Source organism: Oculina patagonica, chromosome 4, assembly GCF_052425735.1.
Source record: "Oculina patagonica isolate OP01 chromosome 4, crgOcupat, whole genome shotgun sequence".
NCBI classification, from domain to species: Eukaryota; Metazoa; Cnidaria; class Anthozoa; order Scleractinia; family Oculinidae; genus Oculina; species Oculina patagonica.
Window position 1 is genome coordinate 46,271,415 of NC_135761.1, and position 23,693 is coordinate 46,295,107.

A 23,693-nucleotide genomic window follows, 5' to 3' on the forward strand; every position below is an offset into this window, starting at 1 on the left:
CGCAGTCCGCCTTAATCTTCTTTAATTTTATTCATCCGTACCATCTTTTGTATTTGCTGTGTTGTTGAAATGTTCCTTCACTGTTTTGAGTGGTTATATTTATATTTTACTCAATTAAATGGTCATTTTTTTAAATTTGAATTTGGCTAAAATCCATGACACAGTTCCTTTAAGGAAGAAAGAGATGTATTACAAGTACTTCATTTTGCGTCTGTGACGTAGCACCACATTGACTTGCATGTGCTAACACGTGACTTGTTTGTCATTCAACAGCTGGGCCCGTTGACTGATTGGTGGATGCTCGCAATGGTGGGTGGGATTGTTTTGATTGACGTGGCTTTGTTGACTGCGTGGGAAGTTGAGGATCCGCTCCAATGGACACAATTCAATTTTACTGAAGAGGTTAGAGGAATAATAAAAACTTTATCACACACTGTAGTGTCATTTCTCATTCGCCTTTTCTAAGATCTTATTCACTATTAATAAACTATATGTTTAACTAAATAGGTTTAAAAGTTTTTAAACTTCAGTGTGGACGGAAAATGTAGTCTTCCTCTGATAGGATGTTAAGCCAGACTCCCGTCAGGGGTGGACCAAGGTACTTGATTAGTCGCGAATATTAAACACATTAACCTCTGCCAGGAAAAAGCGTGGGGAAACAAATATTAAACCGGCGCTGGTATAAACCAGTTCATTTTTGTTTTGTTTTGCTTTTTACAGAAAAATCCCGACGAACCCTATGTAATCACCATACCTACATTGAATGCATGCACAGCTAAATATCTGACGGTATGGTTGGCTCTGATCTATGTCTACAAGGGGATCCTGTTGCTCTATGGCCTATTCCTCGCTTATGAGACAAGAAATGTCGTGTACGCGCATCTCAATGATTCACGTGTCATCGGCATCTGTGTGTATAACGTGGTTGTACTGTCCACGATTGGTGCATTCTTGGCGTTGATTTTGAACAATGAACAGTACGAGCAGCTCTACGCTGCGATGGGTGTGTGTATAATATTTCCCGCCACGACTACCATATCTTTAATATTCTTCCCAAAGGTAAAGAATAGTTTACATATCTGTGTTCTTATTGGGAGATTCCTTTGCGAATCTTACGTGCGCGAGCGACTTGTGAATATGCTTCCTAATTTAATCTTTGCAATTGCCAAACGGTCTGGTGTTTTAACGGCTTATCGTCGCCTTCTCTCAAATTAGTTTGTTATTTAATGCAAAAATTTTCATGTAAAGGGTCAATGCGCATAAAGACGTGCGAGGACTTTTATTTGGTGCTGTTATTTGTTTTGTTTTTTGTTGTTTCCAAGCTTCCAAGTTTTTTGTTGTTTGCCAGGTTTCAACGCATTTGGAGAAAAAAAAAACAGCCAAATGGCAGCTTTAAGATCTTAAAAAAACTGAAGCTTTGTTTACAGACCTACTATTTCTCCTGTTTTCCGCTGAAAACTCTCGATTTTTAATTTAATTTAATCCATTTTGACTGCATAATACAAACTTAAGAGATATGCAAACAATAAGAAAATACAATGAGAAAAATACGGCTATTTAAGGGAAAAAAAGACGCAGTGAGGAAAGACTAGAAGGAAATATTAGAACCATACGTACTAGTCCATCCAAAAACTTAAACTTGCTTGGGTTTCTTGACATAATGAAACACTTCAGTCAAATGACTTAGCTTTTTTATTTTTCCAATTTGCCCTCTTGTGTCACGTTTCTGCAATGGGCTGTGTCTTGTTCTACGGATCAGAATACTATTAAACCCCAGATTTTATCCCTCATCTAAAAAGCGTGTAATCCCTGAGCGAATTTCAGAGGTTTTTGGAAATCTGATTTCAAATTATTTCTGTAGAATTTGAATTCTCGAACTTTAACTGTCCACAAATATCTGGCAGAAGGTTCTAGAGATCGCATTTGACGAATTTAGATGAGTCTTAGATGTGTGGAGAAGCGTACAGTTCCCTTTCAAGTAGTTTCAATAATTTTTTGCCTGAAAGGTCTAATCAGTAGTTTTGCTTCGTATTTATATTTTTGGAAAAATCCTGGCTTTATGCTTACTAACATTTAAAGAAGACCTAATGTGATTGTCAACGAAGACAGGGCTAGTTGGCGAGAGACAGACTCATGGCGCGAAGAGAACTAACTGACTAACTAACTTACTAACTAACTAACGAAGAAGGATGTTCAAAGATGGAGGTAGCCATTGTAGAAAACGGGAAACTGGAAGAAGTATATTTTCAAATTATTTTCACATGCCTGCGAACTGAGTTGTTTAGAGATTCAATGTTGTTCTCACTGTCATCCTCCAAGAGGAGGAAAAGACAAAGGTCCCTGGGGACGCGTTAAATCGAACAGGTTAAATCGTTAAAGGGACACTGTTACCAGTTTCACTTAAAAAACTCAAGAGCCTAAAGACATATGGAAACTACGAACAGTGGTCCAATTTTATTCAAATCGCCATGCAAGTGTACTGAAGCGATAAACAAGTGATATTATTGTGATGCCATCAGGAACTTTAGATCTCAACTTGAAAAAGTCAGGCTGATTTTTTTTTTTTTTTTCAATTCTTATCCTTGTGGACTGAAAAAACACCTTCAAATTATTATGGCTCCCTTCTGCCTTTAGCAACAATTTGTTTTATATCTCCATCTTGGTGTACTATGTGCATTTCATGTACGAGAAGACCTTTTCGCCAATTTTAGTACTTTTTAGCGAAAAGCATTAAATCCCCGTGCAGTGTCCTTTTAAGCATTGTTCATTTACTTTTCTGTGCATTGTGGTAAGAGTCGGTCCCTAATTAATGTGTTTGAATTGTTTTTGTATATCAGCTGATACATCGAGTTAAGATGAATTCCTTGGATGACGAGATGGGTGAAACGACAATAAACCGCACCAGAGCAGCCTATCCCTCCTTCGACATATCCACCACGTATAACGGGACAGAGATGGGAGGGGAGAGGTTTGTAGATGCTTCCTCAACGAACCAACTGTGTGTCTATCAAAATGGAGAGGCCGGTCTCTCGCCGATTCCTTCGCCAAAACCGCCTGCTAAGATTCAAGAACTGTCACCGAAAACTTTGGAAGACTGAGGGGAGAACGTTTTGAAGTAAAATAGGTATAGTTTTAAGGAAAGACTGAACAAAAGAAAGCGTGGACATGAGACAAGTTAAAACAATGAACTTCACTGCAAGCTATTAACTTAGTCTCGTTGTTGACATTCATGGATTGGTGAAATATGGAAAGAACTTAAGAGATTATTTCGATGGCATTCAGTTTTGCATATAAATTCGCTTATGAGCTGTATCTGCAATGTGGACGAAAACGCGCATAGAGTCGGCTGAAAGTAATTCATGAAGAAAAAAGGTACTAACTTGGCAAGCTGCAGGAATGTCTTCGTAATTAGTCAGTGAGTCTATCCGTTTAAAGTAGAATGACAAAAATATAAAATTACTCATGACTAAGCAAAGTGGAGACTGTGTTATAATTATATCTACCAAAATGGGTAGAATTCCAGTGTTGAACGCTGTGAACAATGTAATTTCAAGGACCGTCAAGCACGATCGGCACAACGACCAGAACGACGACTTCTAACGCTGGTCTCAACACGGGTCGAGAAGCACAGGGACGAACAATTAAAAACTCGTTCTGTGAAGCCAGGATAAACAAACTCAGAGGACTCCCTTATTATTCTTCCTTGGCTTGTAAGGAAAACAACTACAAAGTGGAAAAGTATCGGCAACTACCTTTCCACTTATTTGTATGCTGTGGAAGATGCCTGCTACCTTCTAACTAAGTGTACAAGGGGCAGTACGATAACTTCAAATTTGACAGAAAATCGCTACACAGCCTTCCCGGCGTTACAACACAACGATAATATGGCATAAGAGAAACAGTCATTTCTTGGACTTTTTTTTACACTAAATATATTAACTATGTTATTTCAACCATTAGCCGCAAGCTATTAGTCTTAGTTAATTATAATATGACACGCAAAAACGATTTCAGTTGGTTAAGAACAACCCCTTATGTTTCTTAATTCTCCCGACTGGTATCCAAACATTTCTTACAGTCTATGTTGGGAGAATGGCGTAGTTAGTCATTTTCCATCTCCGAGACAAAAACTGCCGGCTCAGTTCGGTCTCGGAACCCAGACTTCTCTGATCAATTGCTACGAGTTGGCTTAGTTGGATCATGGTCATGATCAAACAAATACAAAAACTTGTCTTTATTAATTAGACATCTGACCAGTAGAAAAACAAAACAAAACAGTGAACCAATCAAATTCACCATAAAAAAATGTAACCGGCGAGCGCCAGGCGAGCGGGAAAACTTTCCACGTTTTCATCGAAAACGCGTACCTTTCAAAACGCTGTTCAGAGTGGACATTTATAAACGAAGGCTTTTAAAACGCTACGTTTTCGATCGTATCAATGTGGACGAAAGGCGAAAAACGCTTGAGACGAAACGACTTCAGAGTACAGTCAGTGCCAATAAAATGTCCAAATATATCTAAGAGACCTCGGTGGATACTAAATAACGTTATTAATAATATTTCGTAATTGACTGACTGAGGGTCATTTGTAAAACCTTGCTAATAAAAACTCATGTCAAAACAAACACGACTGCAGCAATTCGAGATTTTTTTTAAAAAGAGAGGGAATTTCAAGAGGTGCGATGACCAAATTTTGATTGCCTTCAATTCTGGTCTGTTGAACATCCAACACTGTTGCAGGTTGGAGTGGAAATGACATCCGTAATACTGGACCCAGAGATCTAGATTCAGGTTTGAGCAAGGCACTTTCCTCGCACAGTACTCTTCCCTCCCCAGGTAGTGATTTAAGGGGTATGATTGAGAAGGGGGCAGTTTGCTGGGTATGGCTCTTGATCCATCCAGGGAGAGTGGATTCCAAAAGAATATCCAAGGTATATGAAAAGGTAACCTTTTCTGTCATAAGTGGTATATAAAAGGGTAAGAGTTTGGACCTCGGGGCGGAGTTCCCCCTCCCCCCCCCCCCCCTCCACTCCCCAACTACAAAACATTCTCAAACTCTCAATAATTCTTTAAGTTAAAACAAAGGGAATCATAACCGTAACATTGGTTTGGAGAACTAATCGTAATTAGCATATATTTGCGATTTTATTTCTCCGTTTCTCCTTAGTTCTGGTTTCGACTGAGAAGATAGGATAAACACTCGAGACAGTGTTTGGTCACATTTTCAAACACCTGCCAAACCGCGCGCACGCCCGAGCGGAAGTCGAAATTGATGAAACACCGTCTCTCGATCGTGTTTGGTATTTTACATCAAGTTTAAACAAAAGAAATCATAACTGTCATGGTGGTGTGGACATCTGATTTTTAATAAACTTTAGTTTCGTTTAAGAATATATATCAAAGACTCGAGACAGTGTTTCATCACGTTTTCATACACCTAGAATTCATTCTAAAACACTCCCCTACGCGTTGTATTTTCAACCTTCTTCTCGGTGTTTGGAAATGCGATGAAACACTGTCTCTGGTGTTTGATTTTATTACAAATAATACAATAAAAAATATATATATCGCTACGACAATAATGAGGAAAAATTACAAAATGGAATATTCTTGCATACATACAGCCAAATACAGTATTGAAAACGACCTATAATTTGCTAAGCTTTACAATAGTAATTGGCGAAATCAAATAATACTAGTGTTCTTCTCTAATTACAATATTATCTCGACTAGATATCGGATAAAACTACAAAAGTAAGCCATTAGAACTAAGCGAGCCGTGCACAGCCACTCAGTACAAGAAACTATCACCTGATAGTTGCCCCGTGGAAATTTGATCAGAGGCGGGAGGCAGCGAAGCGTTTCGGGACGTGGGTGGGGGGGGGGAGCTAAGACTGTGCCAAAAATACCCGTCAGGTTTTCATATTTGGAGCAACCTTTTCTTTCGTTCTAGCAACTTTTTTATTTCTGAGAAGGGGCAACTGTCAGACCGATAGTTGCGAGACCAAAACATACGTTTTTATTGTTCACCTTAAATTTTTGTCCGCGCTCCCATTCAAAAAAGACCACCTTGCATTATTTAATCCTTTTCGGATAAAAGACTTAATTGAAAGCCAGACTAGTTGAAAGCCGAAATGTAACAAACGAAACGAAACCAGACTAGTCAATTAAGTGAGGTTTTTGTGTAGACCCGCTTGTTTACAAAAAAAATTTCACGGACGAGTACCATCTCGATACTATCCATCTGGGTATTTTTCTCTGACGGGTCCTATGGGCTGATACTGTCTCTCCGCAGAGTAACACTTTCGCCTCACGTGATCAATTTAAACCAATCGGAGTCGAAGATAATTTGGTGTTGAGCTATCACGTGTGTTGGGGTGAGCACGTAATGCTCAGTCGCGTCAGGGAAAGCGTTCCCAGGCTCATGGGTTGCTGTTCAAAACAACAGTACTTTAAAAATCAGTTTACCTGTTAAAAATATACATTTCACGTAATTAACGAAAGCGATAACAAATATTATTAAAAAAAAGTAAAGCTTATGCTACGAGATCGGGTCTGCTGCACGCGAAGGCTTCCCCCTTTTAACCACACCAACGGGTGTGGTATGGAGAGAAACCCTCTCCGAGAGAAAACTCATAACGATGCTACTCACTAATTAACAAATGTAGGAAAGGAGGAAATACCGATCGCAAAATAGCCCTGAAATACCCTAACTGGAGACACGGAAATTAATGGTTTGAGATAACTCAAACATAAATTCGTCACTTAGACGTGTAAACAGTAACCAAACGACACAGCAACTAGGAAGACACTGAACTTTGTCACGCAGACGTTAAAATTTTCAACGCTTTTCAGTTGTCATGTTGGTGTTGCAAGTTGCAAGGAAAATTGTCTCGTGTAACATGGCTAAGTCACACGAGACAATTTTCTTTGCAAATTGCAACGCAACTACCGTTGTATATTGCCAGTTGCCAAATCAACACCCCCCTTTTGCAACCTGCGATGCAACAAAGAGTTGCGTTGCGAGTTGCAATCAATGGAATCATGATAGCAATACAAAGAAAACACACTCGGATTAATTTTCCATAGTTTTGGGCGACATTTCTTGAAATGTTTGAGGCGGCTTCGGTGAAGAGATTGAAGAGAGGCCGGGTTCTTCACTTTGGTTGACACACAGTGTGTTTGTTGAAGCATCTACAAATCTCTCCTCTCCCCTCTCGGTCCCGCTGATGTCATCGGGGGAGCAGTCCCTGGCGCGGTTTGTTGTCGTTTCTCCTGTATCGTCATCGAGGGCGGAATTCATCTTTACGCGATGTATCAGCTGATAGATATGATTAATTCAAATGCATTATTTAGGAACCTGTTCTTATACATAATTAACAAGGATATTCGCAAGTCGCTCACGCCCGTAAGATTCGCAAAGGAATCTCCCGATTAGAACACAGATATTCAAAATATTAATATTTCTTACCTTCGGGAAGAAGATTAGAGATATGGTGGTCGTAGCGGGAAATATTATACACACACTGATCGCAGCGTAAAGCTGCTCGTACTGTTCATTGTTCAAAATCAGCGCCAAGAATGCACCAATCGTGGACAGTACAACCACGTTATACACACAGATGCCGATGACACGTGAATCATTGAGATGTGCGTACACGACATTTCTTGTCTCATAAGCGAGGAATAGGCCATAGAGCAGCAGGATCCCCTTGTAGACATAGATCAGAGCCAACCATACCGTCAGATATTCAGATGTGCACGTATTCAATATGGGTATGGTGATTACATACGGTTCGTCGGGATTATGCTGCAATAAAAACGGTAAGTTTAAGATCAGATTAAAATTCTATTTCACTGCTTTTTCCAGCAGAGGATTATCAAGGTTAATGGATTACTGGTTGACTTCAGATCCGTCAAACAAAATCAGCGAATCAGAAAATTATTTAAACCTGCCTACGGGTTTTTATAATTTTTCTAACCTCTTCAGGAAAATCGAATTGTGTCCATTTGAGCGGATCCTTGACTTCCCACGCAGTCAACAAAGCCACGTCAATCAAAACAATCCCACCCACCATTGCGAGCATCCACCCATTGGACAACGGGCCCAGCTGTTGGATGACAAGAAAGTCACGTGTTAGCACGTGCAAGACAATGGCTTGCCTAAAAATTAAAGGCCTAAGACAGGTTGCTTATCTTGCTATGTATTTTGTTTGTTTCTCAGGTAACACCATAGCCCTTATCTCAATATTAGTGGTTTTCATCAACGTGTTTGCATGAAATAAAGTAAAACTATTAGATTTAAGGGCAGGCAGCAATTTACTACGAAAATAGTTTCGAGAAACATAAAAGTATTTAGTATATTCAGCCGCCATGGGTTTGTGTCCCTATCTAAGAGGAACAAATAGTGGCGGCCATACAATTGTACAATCAATCAATTAGATTCATATCATCATCTGTTTTCAGCTGAAATCGTTTTAATATATCTCCTTCAAAATTATTATTACAAGCCTGAAAATTGAAAATGTGATTGAAGATGTGATAGGTTCGCTTGTCAGAAGGGAAACAAGAACGCGCTCAAGCCCAAAAATCGGAGGCGAAGGGCAAATACGTGCTGCAACAATCACATGGTAGAAATTGAGCCTTCTGGTGGAAATTTTAATGTGACTAATGTAGAACATCTTACACTGCAGTACTCACGCTGACTTTAAGTCGCTTGTTTGTGCAAATCTTGTAAATTCGCCATGTTTTTATGAACATTCCTCCAAAAGCCAGGGAAAATCCTATGTTCAGAATCCATGCCCGGGCCTAGCATTGCAAAAGGACAAAGTACTACTTAACTGAATCAAAGATTGAGAAAGAAAACAGAAAAATGTTAATTATTGCAAACGAAGCAACAACAAACTGAAATGCAGGTAACCATGGAAGAAGGAAAAACAACAACAACAACAACAACAACAACAAACGACTCAGCATCGCTGACAAGACAGAGAAGACCATAGAGGGGACATTTATCACGCAATCAAACAAGGAACAAACGACAGTCGGTACTCAAAGATGATAAAACCGGGAAAGCTCCGGCTTGATGGGCCACTAGGCTCGAACGCAGACGTTACCTTTACCTACTCACAGTCGGTAGTGTGACTTATCGTAACTTACGAACCTACCTGGCCATCGGATAAGAGATAAAGGATAATTTGGATTTACGTACCTTGCAGATAGATGGCATAGTTGTTTCGGGCGCCTTAAAATCACGTAAGCCAAACAAAAACACTGCACTGAGACACATGATACAACCCACTACCATGACGTCATTAAACAGAGGCGCGGACTGCCGGATAAACCTGTCAAATGTACCGAAGTATGTATGTTAGATTTTACAAGCCACACAAAAATTGCGCACGCCGTGAATGTGAAAAAAATTGCAACTATGCAGTGAAAGCGTAGTTTAGCAAAAGAGCGCATTTTATAATCTGCGCGTTCACGAAAAACGCTTGCACTCTAGACTATGCAACAATATGCTCAACTCTCCTCCCTGAAACTGAGACACATGCAATATAAAACATTTCGAAAATGACACAGTTAAACTGAAAAACTTGAAACTTAACCATAAATTGATTTGCTGTAGGAGGTAGGGATGGGTGTGCTCCGGGGCCTTCATTTTGCAAAGACATTTGGAAAGCGTCAACCTTCGCCCGAACAGCGAACATTTCATGGCTCTAAGCATCCGCGGGGTAGGGACCCTGTTTCGACGATGACATTATGCTTTTTTCTTCCTACAATTTTAAAAGTGCTTGCTATAGTTTTATAGTAGGAGTTTAATGGAGAAGATGCCAGATAAGGCAGACATAACTGCAGTTAACTTACTTGTACTTGCGGTAATATCGGTTGAACACAAGAAACACGATCCCTAACACAATACCAATGGACGCGGCGGTTGAGAATACGACGAACAGTTCCGGGGCAATGAGTCTCGGCACATGATCAACTTGCGAGCGGTCCAACGGCACACGGCCATCTAGAGCAACACAAACAAGCAGTCAGAATGCAGTTTTAGTCCAAGCCCCGCATAGTATCACAAGTCCTACGGAACAATGGCAAAACTAAGGATGTGTCTTTACCCAATACCAATTATTTGGTACCGCGATACCGAAAAGTCCATCACAGGGTTACCCTCAGCATTAAATTCGCCGGTACCCATTTATACAACTGGGTCCAAATGTTCAAACGATGGACTAGCATCCCATCCAGGGAGGATTAGAAATACTCCTAGTCGCTTCATGCTCCAGAAACCGGGATAAGCTCCGGCCGGTGTGGGCCACTGGGCTCGACACAGACTTTACCTTGCCACCTGTTCAAAAGGTCGATAATTCTTTCCACCAGACAAATTGGTATCCAGTGGATAACTCTTAAACAAACTTCAAACTAAAAACAACCTAGTAAATAATAAAGATGGTAAATTTTAAGCTCGGTAATAAATAATAAAGATAAGATGTTCTTCATGACACGAGCATGGGACAAAGAAAAATTCTGAGTCCCCGACGGGAATCGAACCCATGGCCTCCCAGATACCGGTTGGGCGCTCTAACCAACTGAGCTACGAGAGACTCGTTGTGAGCTGGGCCATTTTACTAGGTTGATATGTGACACGCGTCCTGCATGCTGCTAGGATCAGCAATGTCGAATTCATCAAGTTTTGTAGTAAATAATAAAGATGGTAAATTTTAAGCTCGGTAATAAATAATAAAGATAAAATGTTCTACATGACACGAGCATGGGACAAAGAAAAATTCTGAGTCCCCGACGGGAATAGAACCCATGGCCTCCCAGATACCGGTTGGGCGCTCTAACCAACTGAGCTACGAGAGACTCGTTGTGAGCTGGGCCATTTTACTAGGTTGATATATATGTGACACGCGTCCTGCATACTGCTAGGATCAGCAATGTCGAATTCATCAGGTTTTGTAGTAAATAATAAAGATGGTAAATTTTAAGCTCGGTAATAAATAATAAAGATAAGATGTTCTTCATGACACGAGCATGGGACAAAGAAAAATTCTGAGTCCCCGACGGGAATCGAACCCATGGCCTCCCAGATACCGGTTGGGCGCTCTAACCAACTGAGCTACGAGAGACTCGTTGTGAGCTGGGCCATTTTACTAGGTTGATATGTGACACGCGTCCTGCATGCTGCTAGGATCAGCAATGTCGAATTCATCAAGTTTTGTAGTAAATAATAAAGATGGTAAATTTTAAGCTCGGTAATAAATAATAAAGATAAAATGTTCTACATGACACGAGCATGGGACAAAGAAAAATTCTGAGTCCCCGACGGGAATAGAACCCATGGCCTCCCAGATACCGGTTGGGCGCTCTAACCAACTGAGCTACGAGAGACTCGTTGTGAGCTGGGCCATTTTACTAGGTTGATATATATGTGACACGCGTCCTGCATACTGCTAGGATCAGCAATGTCGAATTCATCAGGTTTTGTAGTAAATAATAAAGATGGTAAATTTTAAGCTCGGTAATAAATAATAAAGATAAGATGTTCTTCATGACACGAGCATGGGACAAAGAAAAATTCTGAGTCCCCGAAGGGAATCGAACCCATGGCCTCCCAGATACCGGTTGGGCGCTCTAACCAACAAACAACCTACACTATCTACAGGATAGTGATTTATGCCGTGGGAAGCGCTACCCTCACTTTGAACAACTGGGACCAGAGTGGATAGAGACACGGCGAGACTGAAGTGCCTTGCCCAAGAACACAACGTAATGACCCACGTTCGCTGTCCATCACAGAGAGCAAATTGTTGTTTTCGAAGTCCTTGAGCGCAATACTTTCCATTTTTCTCCTTTTTAGTGTAAACAAGTTTTTTTTCTGTTGAGTGGCTATCTCTTCTTTTAAAGCTCGCGACTTTGTTCATTAAACACCTTAGCTGATCTTGGCGAGTGCCAGTTTAGTCTCAGAACTACCAGGCCGATTTCACACTTTTAGCCACGAGGCAACTGGTCACGTCTTTTTTTCCTTAATCAATAATTCTGGACGTCCAAGTGTGATAAATCATTTGTAAGGTATTGATCAGAGTAGTTCATAAACAATGGCAACAAATAATAAAAAAGTTATGGTTAACAATTGTGTGTATTTCCCTAGATAGTAAGTATACCCCTAAACTATAGCTTATTGTGCAGCTCTTATTGTGATTAATTTCAGTTATGATGCATCTCACATATGTATCAAGAAAAACATTTTCAAAACTAAGAGGGGTGGTCAATCAAGTCACAAATAGGGGGGAATAACAATTTCGTGGTTTTCAAAATGCAGATCAGTCTTTCCAAGGCAATTTTGGTGGCACAAATTCAAATAAATTGGACAAATATTGACAAGTTATGACATTATGTGCCAAATGGCACTATCGGGCCGGCTTAAAGGGTTAAATAGCAGCAGCTTTTCTGTACCTTTCCATAAAGTGTCCTTGGTGGCGTTATACAACACAAACTTATCTTCTTTTGTATAATGTTGACCAATTGGTACTAGCTTCTTTTCACCATCTGCAACAAGTCACCAAATGAATAAGCAGTTAGTGTAGAGTTATTATTCAGATTATTCACCTAAAAAATAGTCAACTAAACTTGCTCTACTTAATGCGCTGTTAAAGTCATAAGACGAAGCGAATCTATTCCGAGTAGAAACCTTTTAGCCATAAACTTGTGTACCTTGAAATTGTTTCACTACTATAATTCCTTCTCTTTCGCCTTTGGAAGAAAACGAAATCGGACCCTATAAAAATAAAATATAAAGAAGGTAAGCTAGAAGATATATAGGGGGGATATTTAACAATTATTCCACGAGCGCGCGTTGGATATGAGATGGTAGATAGCCAACGAAGCGCGTAGCGCCTTGTTGGCTGAACGATCTCATATCCAACAAGCGCGAGTGGAATAATTATTTTATTAAAAACGCCCAAAGAATTGCAATATTTAAGCTCCCAAGCTGTTTCCTTTGACGCTTACCGGCTACCATATTTGTGGTCAATGGTATATAAGTTCATATACCATTGGCTCTGAGCCGATCAAAACGCAAGAATTGCAATATACCATTGCTAGTTTTTAATAAGACGATTTAGAAAACCCATATATTTAATATATCGGTAGACATGAAAATTACCTTCAAGAGTACTACATTGTGGAAAATTGCAATGAAACATTTTTTTCGACAGGCCATCCCCACCTCCCTTGTAAGTGACAAAGTATCTTTCCCACTGTCAGAATACCGCAGTCTTTTTCACAGCCCTTATTTGGTCAATACTCAACGCTTCTTTGGAAGAAGGCATTGCGTCACGACCCAAGCCTCTGGTTTCTCGAATATTGACTTTTGAGGACTGGCCTCCGGTAAATGCAAAAATGGTAGCTTCACCGCTTTCGACTCCTCGAGCGAATTTTGACATTAGTATTTCCATAAAATAGGAGCATTAAGAAACATGTTAAGAACAAAATAGGAGAAATAATTCTTAGTTTTTATTTCCATTGATTTTTACAGCTTAGCTATTTTATTTGTTAGTTTTTCCTTTTATCACTGATGTAAATTTTTTAAGTAAATTTCACTTTTTAATAACATTTTTATTGTAAAGCGCCATGAGCCATGGATATGGCGCTATATAAATATTTATTATTATTATTATATTATTATAAATAAGTAAAGTAAGTGAGTGAGTGAGTGAGTGAGTGAGTGAGTGAGTGAGTGAGTGAGTGAGTGAGTGAGTGAGTGAGTAAGTTATTGTTAGTAACACGGGGAGTGCTAAATCCTAAATTTTTCCAGTGCAAGTACCTTAAGGGGACAGGAGAAATACAACAATAAATAGAAAGCACTTACCGTAAGTCCTTCAAAGCTCACATTACGAAGCTTTGATTCTATGGTTGATGTTATAGAGCTTTTACCAAGAAAGTTTTGCACATTGTATTCTAGTGGCTTAGAAGGTGGCAATGTAGCGTTTGCTTCTTTTAGAGCCAGCATGATGGCCCACATCGTGTCAAAGGCTGTTGCCATTTCGACCTTCTCTGAGTCCTTCAGGCTTTTCACGTCTGGTTTACTGAAGACTTCCCTTAATGTCTAAAAGAAAAAAATGCAAATTTAACTTGGCTTAAAAATCCTTTCTAGGCGTCGAACCAATATCATGATTGTCCATCAGCTAAAACAAAAAGGTTTCTACTGACTAGAAATAAAAAAGAAGATCGAACTTCAACAATTGGTTCATGCTTTAGCGTACACTGTCGAGTTATGGTGCACTTTGGAAGTAATTTGGAGCGCGCGAAATAAGCGTAAGAGTTGCTTGACGCGATAGCCGAGAGCAACTCTAGCCTCTTGAGTGCTCTCCAAACTTCCCAAGTGCACCAAAACTCGATAGTGCACAGCTAAAAGCATGAACCAATTGTTTTATAACATTGCCGAGAAAAAAAATATTGCGCGTGAGAAAAAATGTCTTAAGAAGAGATTTGCTCACGCTATCAGGGTGCACTCTTGGATTACTCGTGCACACTAACGTTACTGAATTTGATTGCGCGGCTCTGCGAGCTATGTTATAAATATCAGTTGGTGTTATATATAGTTGCTATATATGATAAGGTAATTCATGATAGAACAGTTTGCCTATATGATAAAGTACACTATTGGCAGCAAAAAATCTTACTTGATATGAAGTCGTATAAGCGACATTTATTGCTTTTAGGGACAGAACCTAGGATGACTCTTTTACCTCACGGGCCGAAGTGAATATAAAGTGGACCCTTCTGCCCAACCGGCTCAACTGTAGTGCTCTTCTTTGCTTTACCGTAACGTTGTTTATTGCCTACCCACAGCGCTCACATTTGCTATTCTCTGCCTAATCGCTGCGCAGTTCTATGCCCAGCGCCAGTTCTAGTTCTAATAATAATGATAATGATAATGAATTTATATAGCGCATTTTTCATGTGTATATGTTCAAATGCACTGTACACCTACTTATTCACATCTCAAAGGCCAGACAACAACACCGGGAGCTTCGTGCCCTACTCTTTTCGAATAGTGTGTGGGTTCTTAACGTCCCCTGTTATAAGACTGAAGATACAGGAGACGGGACCTACGGTTTATCGTCCTTTTCCGAGAAGACTAGAATGTCTAACCATTTGCAGATGTAATTACAAAGGCAGCACATTCTCCTCAGTTATTTTAAGACCCTGAGTGTTGGTCCGGTCTGGGGTTCCAACCCACGACCTCCCGCACGGTAGTCCGGCGCTCTACTAACTGAGCTAACCACCCGCATCCCTCTTCAGTCTGCCTAACGGTAGCGCTACTCTTTGCCTAATCTAAGTGCTATTCCTTGCCAATCCTTGCCGAACTACAACATGTTTTTTTTTGCCTGAGCATACCGTGCTTCAGGTCATTGTTTACACCACAAGGGGCGTCCTGACTGGTTCAGATCATTGAAGCAAAGTTTTCTTACCAGTCCGGAAGCAGTAGCAGTATTTACATCCGTCCGATATAAGATGTTTTTTTCTAATATGAAGGCTCTAGATGCAGCTTGTTGGAACTGTTCTTTGGTACAGGTTTTGGTCTCGTTATTGGATCTCTCTCTCTCTATTTTTGCTATAGCATCCCAATCGTCGATGGTTCCGGCATCCGGGTGCAAAATCCAAACATACTCTGGTCCATACATTCCCATTTGGAATAACTACAAATCAAAACGTGTCGAGCGTTGTCAGCAGTTTGTATCAGTTTCAATGTGATTGTTAAACTAATTACTAATTACAAAAAACAAAAATTGACCATGGTATGCAATCTGAATGACAGAAGGTATTAAGTCATAAAGAGACCGAATGAGCGAGTGATACTGCTCTTTCGTCACAGTTATATTAAAATAATAACATAAAAAAAAACATAATAGAAGGCATGACCATGTTATTACCGTTAAGGTCAAAAGTGATATTGAAACACACTGTTAATTATAAACTTACCTCACAAAACACCAGATAGGCTCCCCTTTTATTGAACTCACCCAAAAATATCTTAGCGCCTAACTCCTAAGAAAAAAAATTAAATCGGTCAAAATATATTATTTATCAGTTTATTACCGTTTTTCGTAAACTCCCAAGGGACTGTCAGTTTTAATTTCTCAAGGAAATACTTTTCGCTGTGGGTGATAAAAACGTCACTCAATAGCAATTCGTCAGCTCTTTCGATTCCGAAGTGTTATCTATTTAAAGCGAGATAAATAAAGTTCACTTACCTTTTGCTGATTGTGTTTTGTTTTTTCGATTTGATGCGTTTGTTATCTATGTTATCTATGGATTTCTCGATGGCTACCTTCAGCCTCAACAAAAGAAAAGGGTGCAAGGCAGGCAATTTCTATGGCCTGTCCGTGTCCAGACTACAGTCTACAATTTTTTTTCCATTTTCACGCGTCGCTCGTCATCTAGACTTCTGCAAATTAATGGTTGTTATCTTTCAAAGATCACATCCATTCATCGATTGAATCGCATAGTTTTAATTTTAACAATGAAAGAAGTATTTTTAGCTCGTCACGCAATCTTCCCAGGTAACGAGAACGGCTGACGTGTAGCTTTTTGCGTGATGCTAGCCTCTTCCAGTACAAAGAGAATCTTTAGGCTCGTCACGAAATCCAAAAGAACGTTTGCGTAGTCGTCATTCAAAATAACGTCTATTTATAAATTTGTTGGTCTAGGCAGAAATTTGCAGCCAGCCGATAGTCACGGAAACACCATCATCTAGTCCGTTTTATGTACTCGCTTATAAAAGGATGAGGTCTATAACTGTACTGCACTGATGAAATGCAAATAAATAGACGCTTGGTTTATGGCTCAGCAGGAATTTGACAAGGGAAAATTCCCAGCCAGCTGATAATCAGGAAAATCAATCAAATGATAACCTTTTTTTGGAGCAAAGATCGGTTTTAACCTGTTGATTTAATGCATCGCAAATCGCTTTCAATATTATCATTTCCCCTACTCATACCTCATGCAAAGTAGTCGGTATCTCGAAGAGATCTTTGATTAACTTAATGACTACAGAAAAATGAACCTTGTTTTTTTTTTTTAATTAAGGATAGCTGTTTAGATACTGGTACAACAACTTAACCACTGCACGAGTATTCAAGCAAGAATAATTACCTTTAGTTTTAAGAGCTTGCTTTTTATCTCGTCGTTGATATTTTTGTGCAATACCAAACCTGTATTAATTGCTTCAAATCCAACCACTTCCAAGTCAGGATCATTTACAAGATCGCCCACAGCCTGAATGTCAATTCCAGGAATTATTAGCAATTACATTTCAAGTGAAGTTTTGTCGGACCAAAGCCACCACATTATTTCTTTGTTATTTTATGTTCTATTTCTTCAATGAATATATTCAAAGTTTCGTCCATCCCCTTTGGCAAATGTTGCTTTGTTCTGCATCAGCAATAAACCTGTCAACCTGGCCGGGATACTATAGTGTAATACACTCGCGTATTCTCCCAGGTCTATGATAATTATACTTTAAAATTATTTACTCGTCCCTTAGCCAATCAGACGGTAAAAGAAAAATGCATAAATCACTTGAACTGCATAGTCAAAAAATAAAGTTTAGTTTAAAGCTTCAAATTACTTCCTTGTGGTGAAATTGAAACGTGGCACATTTTAAGCGATGGAGAGGGGTGAACTTATTATTAGAGAAAAATTTGTGTCTTCAAAAATCAGTAGCAGTGGTAAGTCGTGAAATGAAATTTAGTATCCGAAGCAAACGAGAGCAAATACGGATGTCTACCGTGTTAAGGGTCACACCTTCACGTAAAGTCCTCCTTCTTCCAGGAAATCATACACGACCGCGGCTCTCTTCCAGTTGAAGTGGTTCATGAGACTTACTGTTGCTGCATTAAAAGTAAAGGCTGTTGGCGCAAACGTGAAGCCGTATGAATCACTTAGTTCTGCCACGTCAGAAGTTGTCGTTAGATATGTTACCTGTTCAACAGAACGAGAAAGGGTCAATACTGTTTATTTGTAATAAACAAAATGCTTGTTAATTATGTGTCGTACTAGGTGAATCCACACCACGACTCTTAATGTTTCGAGTTCGATTCAACATTCTGAACATTTTTAATCCCTCCATTCTTTTAGAATCTTAACCATCACGTTGGTTTTCAATTACAACTGTTACATTTCAACTCTTTCATATTGGATCTCTTAAATTGGGCACTTACTATATTTGCGCGTCAATTTTGGCACGTACAGTAGAACCTTCAAAGGAAATCGAAAATCGTTCGAGTTTTCTGGTTATCGAGGGTAAAATAAGTATGAAAATGACTGGAAGCTACTGGAGAGGAATCAAAAAAGTTTCAAGTTTGCGGTAGGTTCAACATCATCAAGGGTTCGAGTTATCAGGAGCCAACTGGATGTATTTTTGGGTCAACTAAACAACTAACCAACCAACCAGCAAACCAACCAACCAGCAAACCAGCCAACCAACTAACGGCCAACCAACCAACCGACCAGCCAACCAGACAACCAGCCAGCCAACCAACCAGCCAGCCAGCCAGCCAATCAATCAGCCAACCAACCAACCAACCAACCAACCAGCCAACCAACCAATCAGCCAACCAACCCACCAACCAGCCAACCAACCAACCAGCCAACCAGCCAACCAGCCAACCAGCCAACCAACCAACCAGCCAACCAACCAACCAGCCACTGGCAACCAACCAACCAACCAACCAGCCAACCAACCAACCAGCCAACCAACCAATCAGCCAACCAACCCACCAACCAGCCAACCAACCAACCAATCAACCAACCCACCAACCAGCCAACCAACCAACCAATCAACCAACCCACCAACCAGCCAACCAGCCAACCAGCCAACCAACCAACCAGCCACTGGCAACCAACCAACCAACCAACCAGCCAGCCAACCAACCAACCAACCAGCCAGCCAGCCAGCCAGCCAACTAACTAACGGCCAACCAACTAACGGCCAACCAACCAACCGACCAGCCAACCAGACAACCAGCCAACCAACCAACCAACCAACCAGCCAGCCAACCAACCAACCAGCCAGCAGCCAGCCGACCGTCCGACCGACCGACCGACCGACCAACCAGCTGTTTTTCAACCGACCAACTCGCCAATCACCCAACTAGTTAACCAGCCAAGCAGCCAAGCGACCAATCGACTAACCAATGCAACCAACCAACCCACCAGGGAGCCAACGAACCAACCAATCGACCAAGCCAACTACCCACCCACCAACCAACCAACTTGCTAGGCATCCAGGCAATTAACCAACCAACCAACCAACCAGCCTGCCTTGACGATGATGATGATGACTCGGGCTCGAACTTGGGTCGTGTTACGATGAAAATCGGTAAGCCAAATAACTACCAACCAACCAACCAGTCTTGTTTTTTGGAAGACGAAGCGTAGTTTCAGGAAGTTTACGATAATTGCTCCAGGGAGGAAATCGAATTCTGCTTGAAATTGTCAAACCACCCCCTAATATAACAATATATTTTTTGGTATTTCGTTTCTTCGTTTCTTACCATAAGTTTTTTGTAAAATTTTACTACTTTCAATACAGAAGAGGCTTCCGCAGCTGTGTTAGGACCAAGCAGAAGCAATGGGAACCCTCCAATCCTATCTTTCAGCACGTAGGTGGAATAAAAAATAGCTCTGCTTGGCCTTCCCTATCGAGGAACAAAGAAATTGGCCTTAATTTTGTTGTATTGTCGCTGCCACTGTCCGTCACAAATGTAGTATTGTATTGGAACATGTTCGACATTATTTAATCACACGGGAATTGCACTCGCCGTGAGTTTCCAATGTGTTAGAAGGGAGTGTAGCTAACTGTCGTGGGTCGTGGGTGGAAGTCGTCGGTCGTGGGTGTGTATAAACTGAAAGTCGTGGGTAACAAAACAAGTCATGTAAGAAGGTGTGAAAGTTATTACGTTTGGTACAGTAAAAGTGCTTTAAACTGAACTGGAACAGCATGTTTGAAGTTTTTGTATTGCTAATAAAACACCTTCAACAATGTTTCCGATTTTGTTGTTGTTGTTGTTGCTTCATGTTGAGTTTAAATTCAGGCGGCGTACTTGTAACATTACCATTAAATTGAGGAGGAGCCTTTTTCATCCCCTTTATGAGGTCTGGCATAACTGCTAACTCGTACGTACATGGCAATTGTGAGAAGAGATCAAACAACTTTACAGGGAGTTTATGTACAGTGGCAGATCTAGTGGAGTGGCAGGAGGGGTCCGGGACCCTCCTTATTGTTGGTAAAAGACTTTTTTTTAATTACTCCTCCCGCTATACTTTTTTGGGGTGTACACACACACAAAAGGGGCCCCTCCTTAGTTCAAGGCTAGATCCGCCACTGATGTATACATACACGTTTCCAACTACGAAACTTACAGTTGTGTAATAAGTGTCCATCATGATTTCGTATTCGTCGAGGAAAGCTTTCAAATTTGAGGAATTTTTGGCGACTTCTATCGCGAGATTCATCCCTATGGAAGTCGCTTTGTTACTATGTCTTCTCTCCAACGCGGTAATAACAAGCTCCGTCTTGTTGGCGTTACACTTTAATGACCTGCTCACCACCAGAATGACCAGAATGGAAATAGCCGCTGTACCGTTCATCGCAAACTACGGAAGCTTAGTGGAATGGTGAACTGATGGGGAGCTGTGGTAAAAAGAAATTGAAGAGAGAAACAGATTATAGGTCTTCAAGCTTTAATAGCTAAGAAAATAAGCAAAAATAGAGACCTTCCGCAAACTTCTTTCCCTCTGCTGTAACAACTGTGTCGCGGCTGAGTTAAGTTTTCTTTATTACGTTTTGCCAAATACCCGCTATAAAAATTAATGTTTGCAATAAAATTACTTCTATGGATCTAAATGACAAAACTATAGCTTCATTTCAACGAAAAGGGTCTTCTAGGCGATATAATTTAAAGTTACAACCAAACAATTTAACTTTGAAAACTGTTCAGCCCAACAGTATTTCAAAAACCCATTTCGCAATCAGTTTCAATCTTCCTCACGTTTGGCCATCCGTACCTTTCTTTTGTATTTGCGTTGTTATTGAAATGTTCCTTCACTCTTTTAATCCGTGACACAGTTTCTTTAAGCTTTGACATTTTGATTAAGATGGACTATGATCCATCTTCGCCTTTTGGGCATTCCTTTCCCGCAAAAAGGCACTGATTTCATAACGAATTATCAATAGCTTAGAAATTCGCTGCCAAATTTACAATATTTGTTTCAGTGGGCCCTTTTTTCATTTCCCTCGGCTTGTATCGTAATATTTAAACAGAGCTACTGAATATAGCGCGCCATGTTTTGTCTGGATCAAGTACAAAATATGAGAACAATTCCCGAAAAGAAATTTGTTTTACTTTGACGGTGTACGACCAGTGTTTACAACAGGAATAGAAAAGCAACATCTCCTAGAAACTTCATTTTGACACGAAAAATCTGGTGCCCTCCGCAGTTTCCTTACCATAATTCCTCGATTTAAAGCCCAAAATGGTGTTTATTCTTGCGTCAAAACATTTCAAAAATTGGATCAAAACAATGAGAAACCTGTCCAATATTATTTGGTCTACGTGTGCGTTTAACTACAAATAAAGACACCAGCTCGTCAACTTAAAATATTAGAAGGAGAAATTGAAAAACAAAAACGCATTTATACAAACTTCAGTGGACTATGTGCTGTCCGCAAGCAACTTCATGCAATTGTCTTTTAGAGAAATGCATCTAAAGAAACCTCCCTTACTAAAAAATCACGAAGAGAAGACGAAATTCGTGCTTTCGTGTATAAATTTCCCATCCGAGTTGCAAAGCTAGCGAAGGTTCCACAACTCCATCATTTGTTTATTAAAAAGCTGTTTTCCGTGAAAAAAGTCTCTCCACCTCATCGAAGTGGTTTTCAGAACTCACAAGGGAACGATATCCGCCATGCTGATTGGTCAACAACCAAATTGGTAGCTCCCATGGGAAATGTGCACCCATCGTCAAAACAGACCCAAAACAAGTAGGAGATGCTCTTAGCATCCCCCATAATGCCTTAATTAAAATCTCGTTTTTGATCGAACTGTATAAAAATCTTTTCTTACCTTCAGAGAAACCACAATGTTCTTGTTTCTAAGAAATGGGAAGGTTTTGATATTTGCCTTCCCCGTCTCACACCTGTACAACGCAAAAGTCCACCATCTCCTTATTATTAACTTCGGTCCATTTTGAAAGGAGAATATTTCTTTTGTTGCACCCTGTCGCAAGCTTGTCATAACAAATGTACTCAGTTGTCGATCGTGTTTGAGCGAGACAAACAAAAGCTTTAGAAGTTTCTTTTGTAGACACCTTTCCGGCATGAAATTTGAACTAAAAGATGCCTGTGGGTTTTAATTTCCTGTCAGTATATTTATATCATAGTGACAATTGTGTTCCATATGTTAAAAACTCACGTCGCAGCCATGTACTTTATTTGAGCTAACGTCTGTGTCAAGATGAAGTACAAGACATCTAAACATACAAGCTAAAAATCAGATAATTAACTCTGTAGTAATTAAAAATCTATGAATTTCCTTTTGAGCGCGTGCTCTTGTAAGGAAACTGGGGACCATACAAGGCAAAGATTTTTTTTTTCAGGAAGAGGGAGGTTCAGACCTCTCCTGACCCCCTCCCCCCAAACAATACCGTTGTCTAGTCTTGTAAGCTTTAACCACTGTCATATGCTAGACTGAAAATTAAGAAAAAAGGAACGCGGCGACGCCATCTTTTCTCGACTACAAATCAACTACTTAGGTATGACTTTGATCGAGAGAAACTAAAGGAAATAGAATAGCAGAACTTACAGGTCGACGACTGCCACAAACTAGCTTCGCTTACAGTTCAAAAATACCGGACTGTTTTATAGGTGCACCATCTCTTAGTCTCAGTTCAACAACTTGATATGTTTTAAATAAAAGAGGTTTTTTACACCTGCATTGTCAATTATTTATAAGTTTAATTATTTTTTCTTCTCTGTACCTCTTGCTGCTACTCAATAATATCCATGAACTATTCTTTATGTTGAATTAAAGGTTGGCCGCATATAACAACAAAGTAATTATTCTGGACGAGAAAACAAAAATATTGTTAAGCTCTCAAAAGCTTGTGGTTTTCTTTTCTCCGGCACATTTTCTTATCGATCTGTCTTACAGAAAAAAAACAGAGAGCGCACCTTGTCCCGTTTTTTCAGTCAGTCGAAAGCTGGAGCTTTCGCTCGTGATTCATCCACACTGAAATGTCTTTCTTTGTTAATCTGTATTTTTAATCAATTTTTCCGTTTCTCATGGTAAGTTAAAGTTAATTAGCTATGCTCTTTTGAGCTTTCCGTTCATTTCTATGCGACGGTTTATCCACAATGGTCACATTCAGCATTTTTAGTTAATAACAACAAACCAGAGCTTTTGCTCGTTTTAAATTTATTTTTTTTTATCTTTGTACGTCAGCACTTTTCATCAATTCCGCCTTTTTTCATAGTAAATAAAATTTTACTATATTGTTGTTGTTTCAGCTTTCCGTTCACAGCTGAAATTTCTTTCTCATGTAGACGAGTTTCGTGGGGAATTTTCCCATCCAAATAATAGTTGTTTAGAAAAGTTTTATTCAACGGGTGGTAGTTCTC

The 23,693-nt window shown here is 39.9% G+C and overlaps 2 protein-coding genes across 20 annotated transcripts in view; one reads left to right on the forward strand and one right to left on the reverse strand.

Annotated features, from left to right (window-relative positions):
• The window catches only part of LOC144652525 (gamma-aminobutyric acid type B receptor subunit 1-like), a 58,526-nt gene extending 53,900 nt beyond the window's left edge, over positions 1 to 4,626 (forward strand). For all 15 annotated transcript variants that reach the window (XM_078512555.1, XM_078512561.1, XM_078512560.1 and 12 more), the window contains 3 exons: positions 274 to 402; positions 721 to 1,059; positions 2,838 to 4,626. In XM_078512555.1, coding sequence (XP_078368681.1) covers positions 274 to 402; positions 721 to 1,059; positions 2,838 to 3,098 — 729 coding nt within the window. In that variant the 3' untranslated portion in view covers positions 3,099 to 4,626. The remainder of the gene's footprint in view (positions 1 to 273; positions 403 to 720; positions 1,060 to 2,837) is intronic.
• A 720-nt stretch (positions 4,627 to 5,346) lies between these two features.
• Positions 5,347 to 23,413, reverse strand: LOC144650333 (gamma-aminobutyric acid type B receptor subunit 1-like). Of its 5 annotated transcripts, none has more exons than XM_078509988.1 (17): positions 23,247 to 23,262; positions 22,141 to 22,213; positions 20,438 to 20,708; positions 19,570 to 19,713; positions 17,819 to 17,995; positions 17,168 to 17,290; positions 15,995 to 16,060; positions 15,484 to 15,711; positions 13,878 to 14,114; positions 12,722 to 12,785; positions 12,464 to 12,556; positions 9,869 to 10,019; positions 9,213 to 9,345; positions 8,702 to 8,809; positions 7,984 to 8,112; positions 7,473 to 7,811; positions 5,347 to 7,322 (listed from the first exon to the last, which is right to left on the reverse strand). In XM_078509988.1, the coding sequence occupies exons 3-17, from the start codon at positions 20,663 to 20,665 to the stop codon at positions 7,077 to 7,079; spliced, it is 2,466 nt and encodes an 821-aa protein (XP_078366114.1). In that variant the 5' UTR covers positions 20,666 to 20,708; positions 22,141 to 22,213; positions 23,247 to 23,262; the 3' UTR covers positions 5,347 to 7,076. The 5 variants fall into 5 exon arrangements, with proteins under 5 accessions (XP_078366114.1, XP_078366112.1, XP_078366116.1 ...); XM_078509986.1 differs by lacking the exon at positions 23,247 to 23,262 and adding an exon at positions 22,879 to 22,955; XM_078509990.1 differs by lacking the exon at positions 22,141 to 22,213 and having other exon boundaries at positions 23,247 to 23,413.
• Between the last annotated feature and the right edge of the window lie 280 nt (positions 23,414 to 23,693).

Bases quoted from the DNA above. Each gene is read 5' to 3' on its own strand.
- LOC144650333 (XM_078509990.1), bottom strand. From the start codon at position 20,665: ATGAACGGTACAGCGGCTATTTCCATTCTGGTCATTCTGGTGGTGAGC. The intron at 16,061-17,167 runs GTAATTATTCTT...TTTTTTTCTTAG, and splicing joins GCAAGCTCTTAAAACTAAAG to GAGTTAGGCGCTAAGATATT. The intron at 14,115-15,483 runs GTAAGAAAACTT...TTTTTCTTTTAG, and splicing joins CTGCTACTGCTTCCGGACTG to ACATTAAGGGAAGTCTTCAG.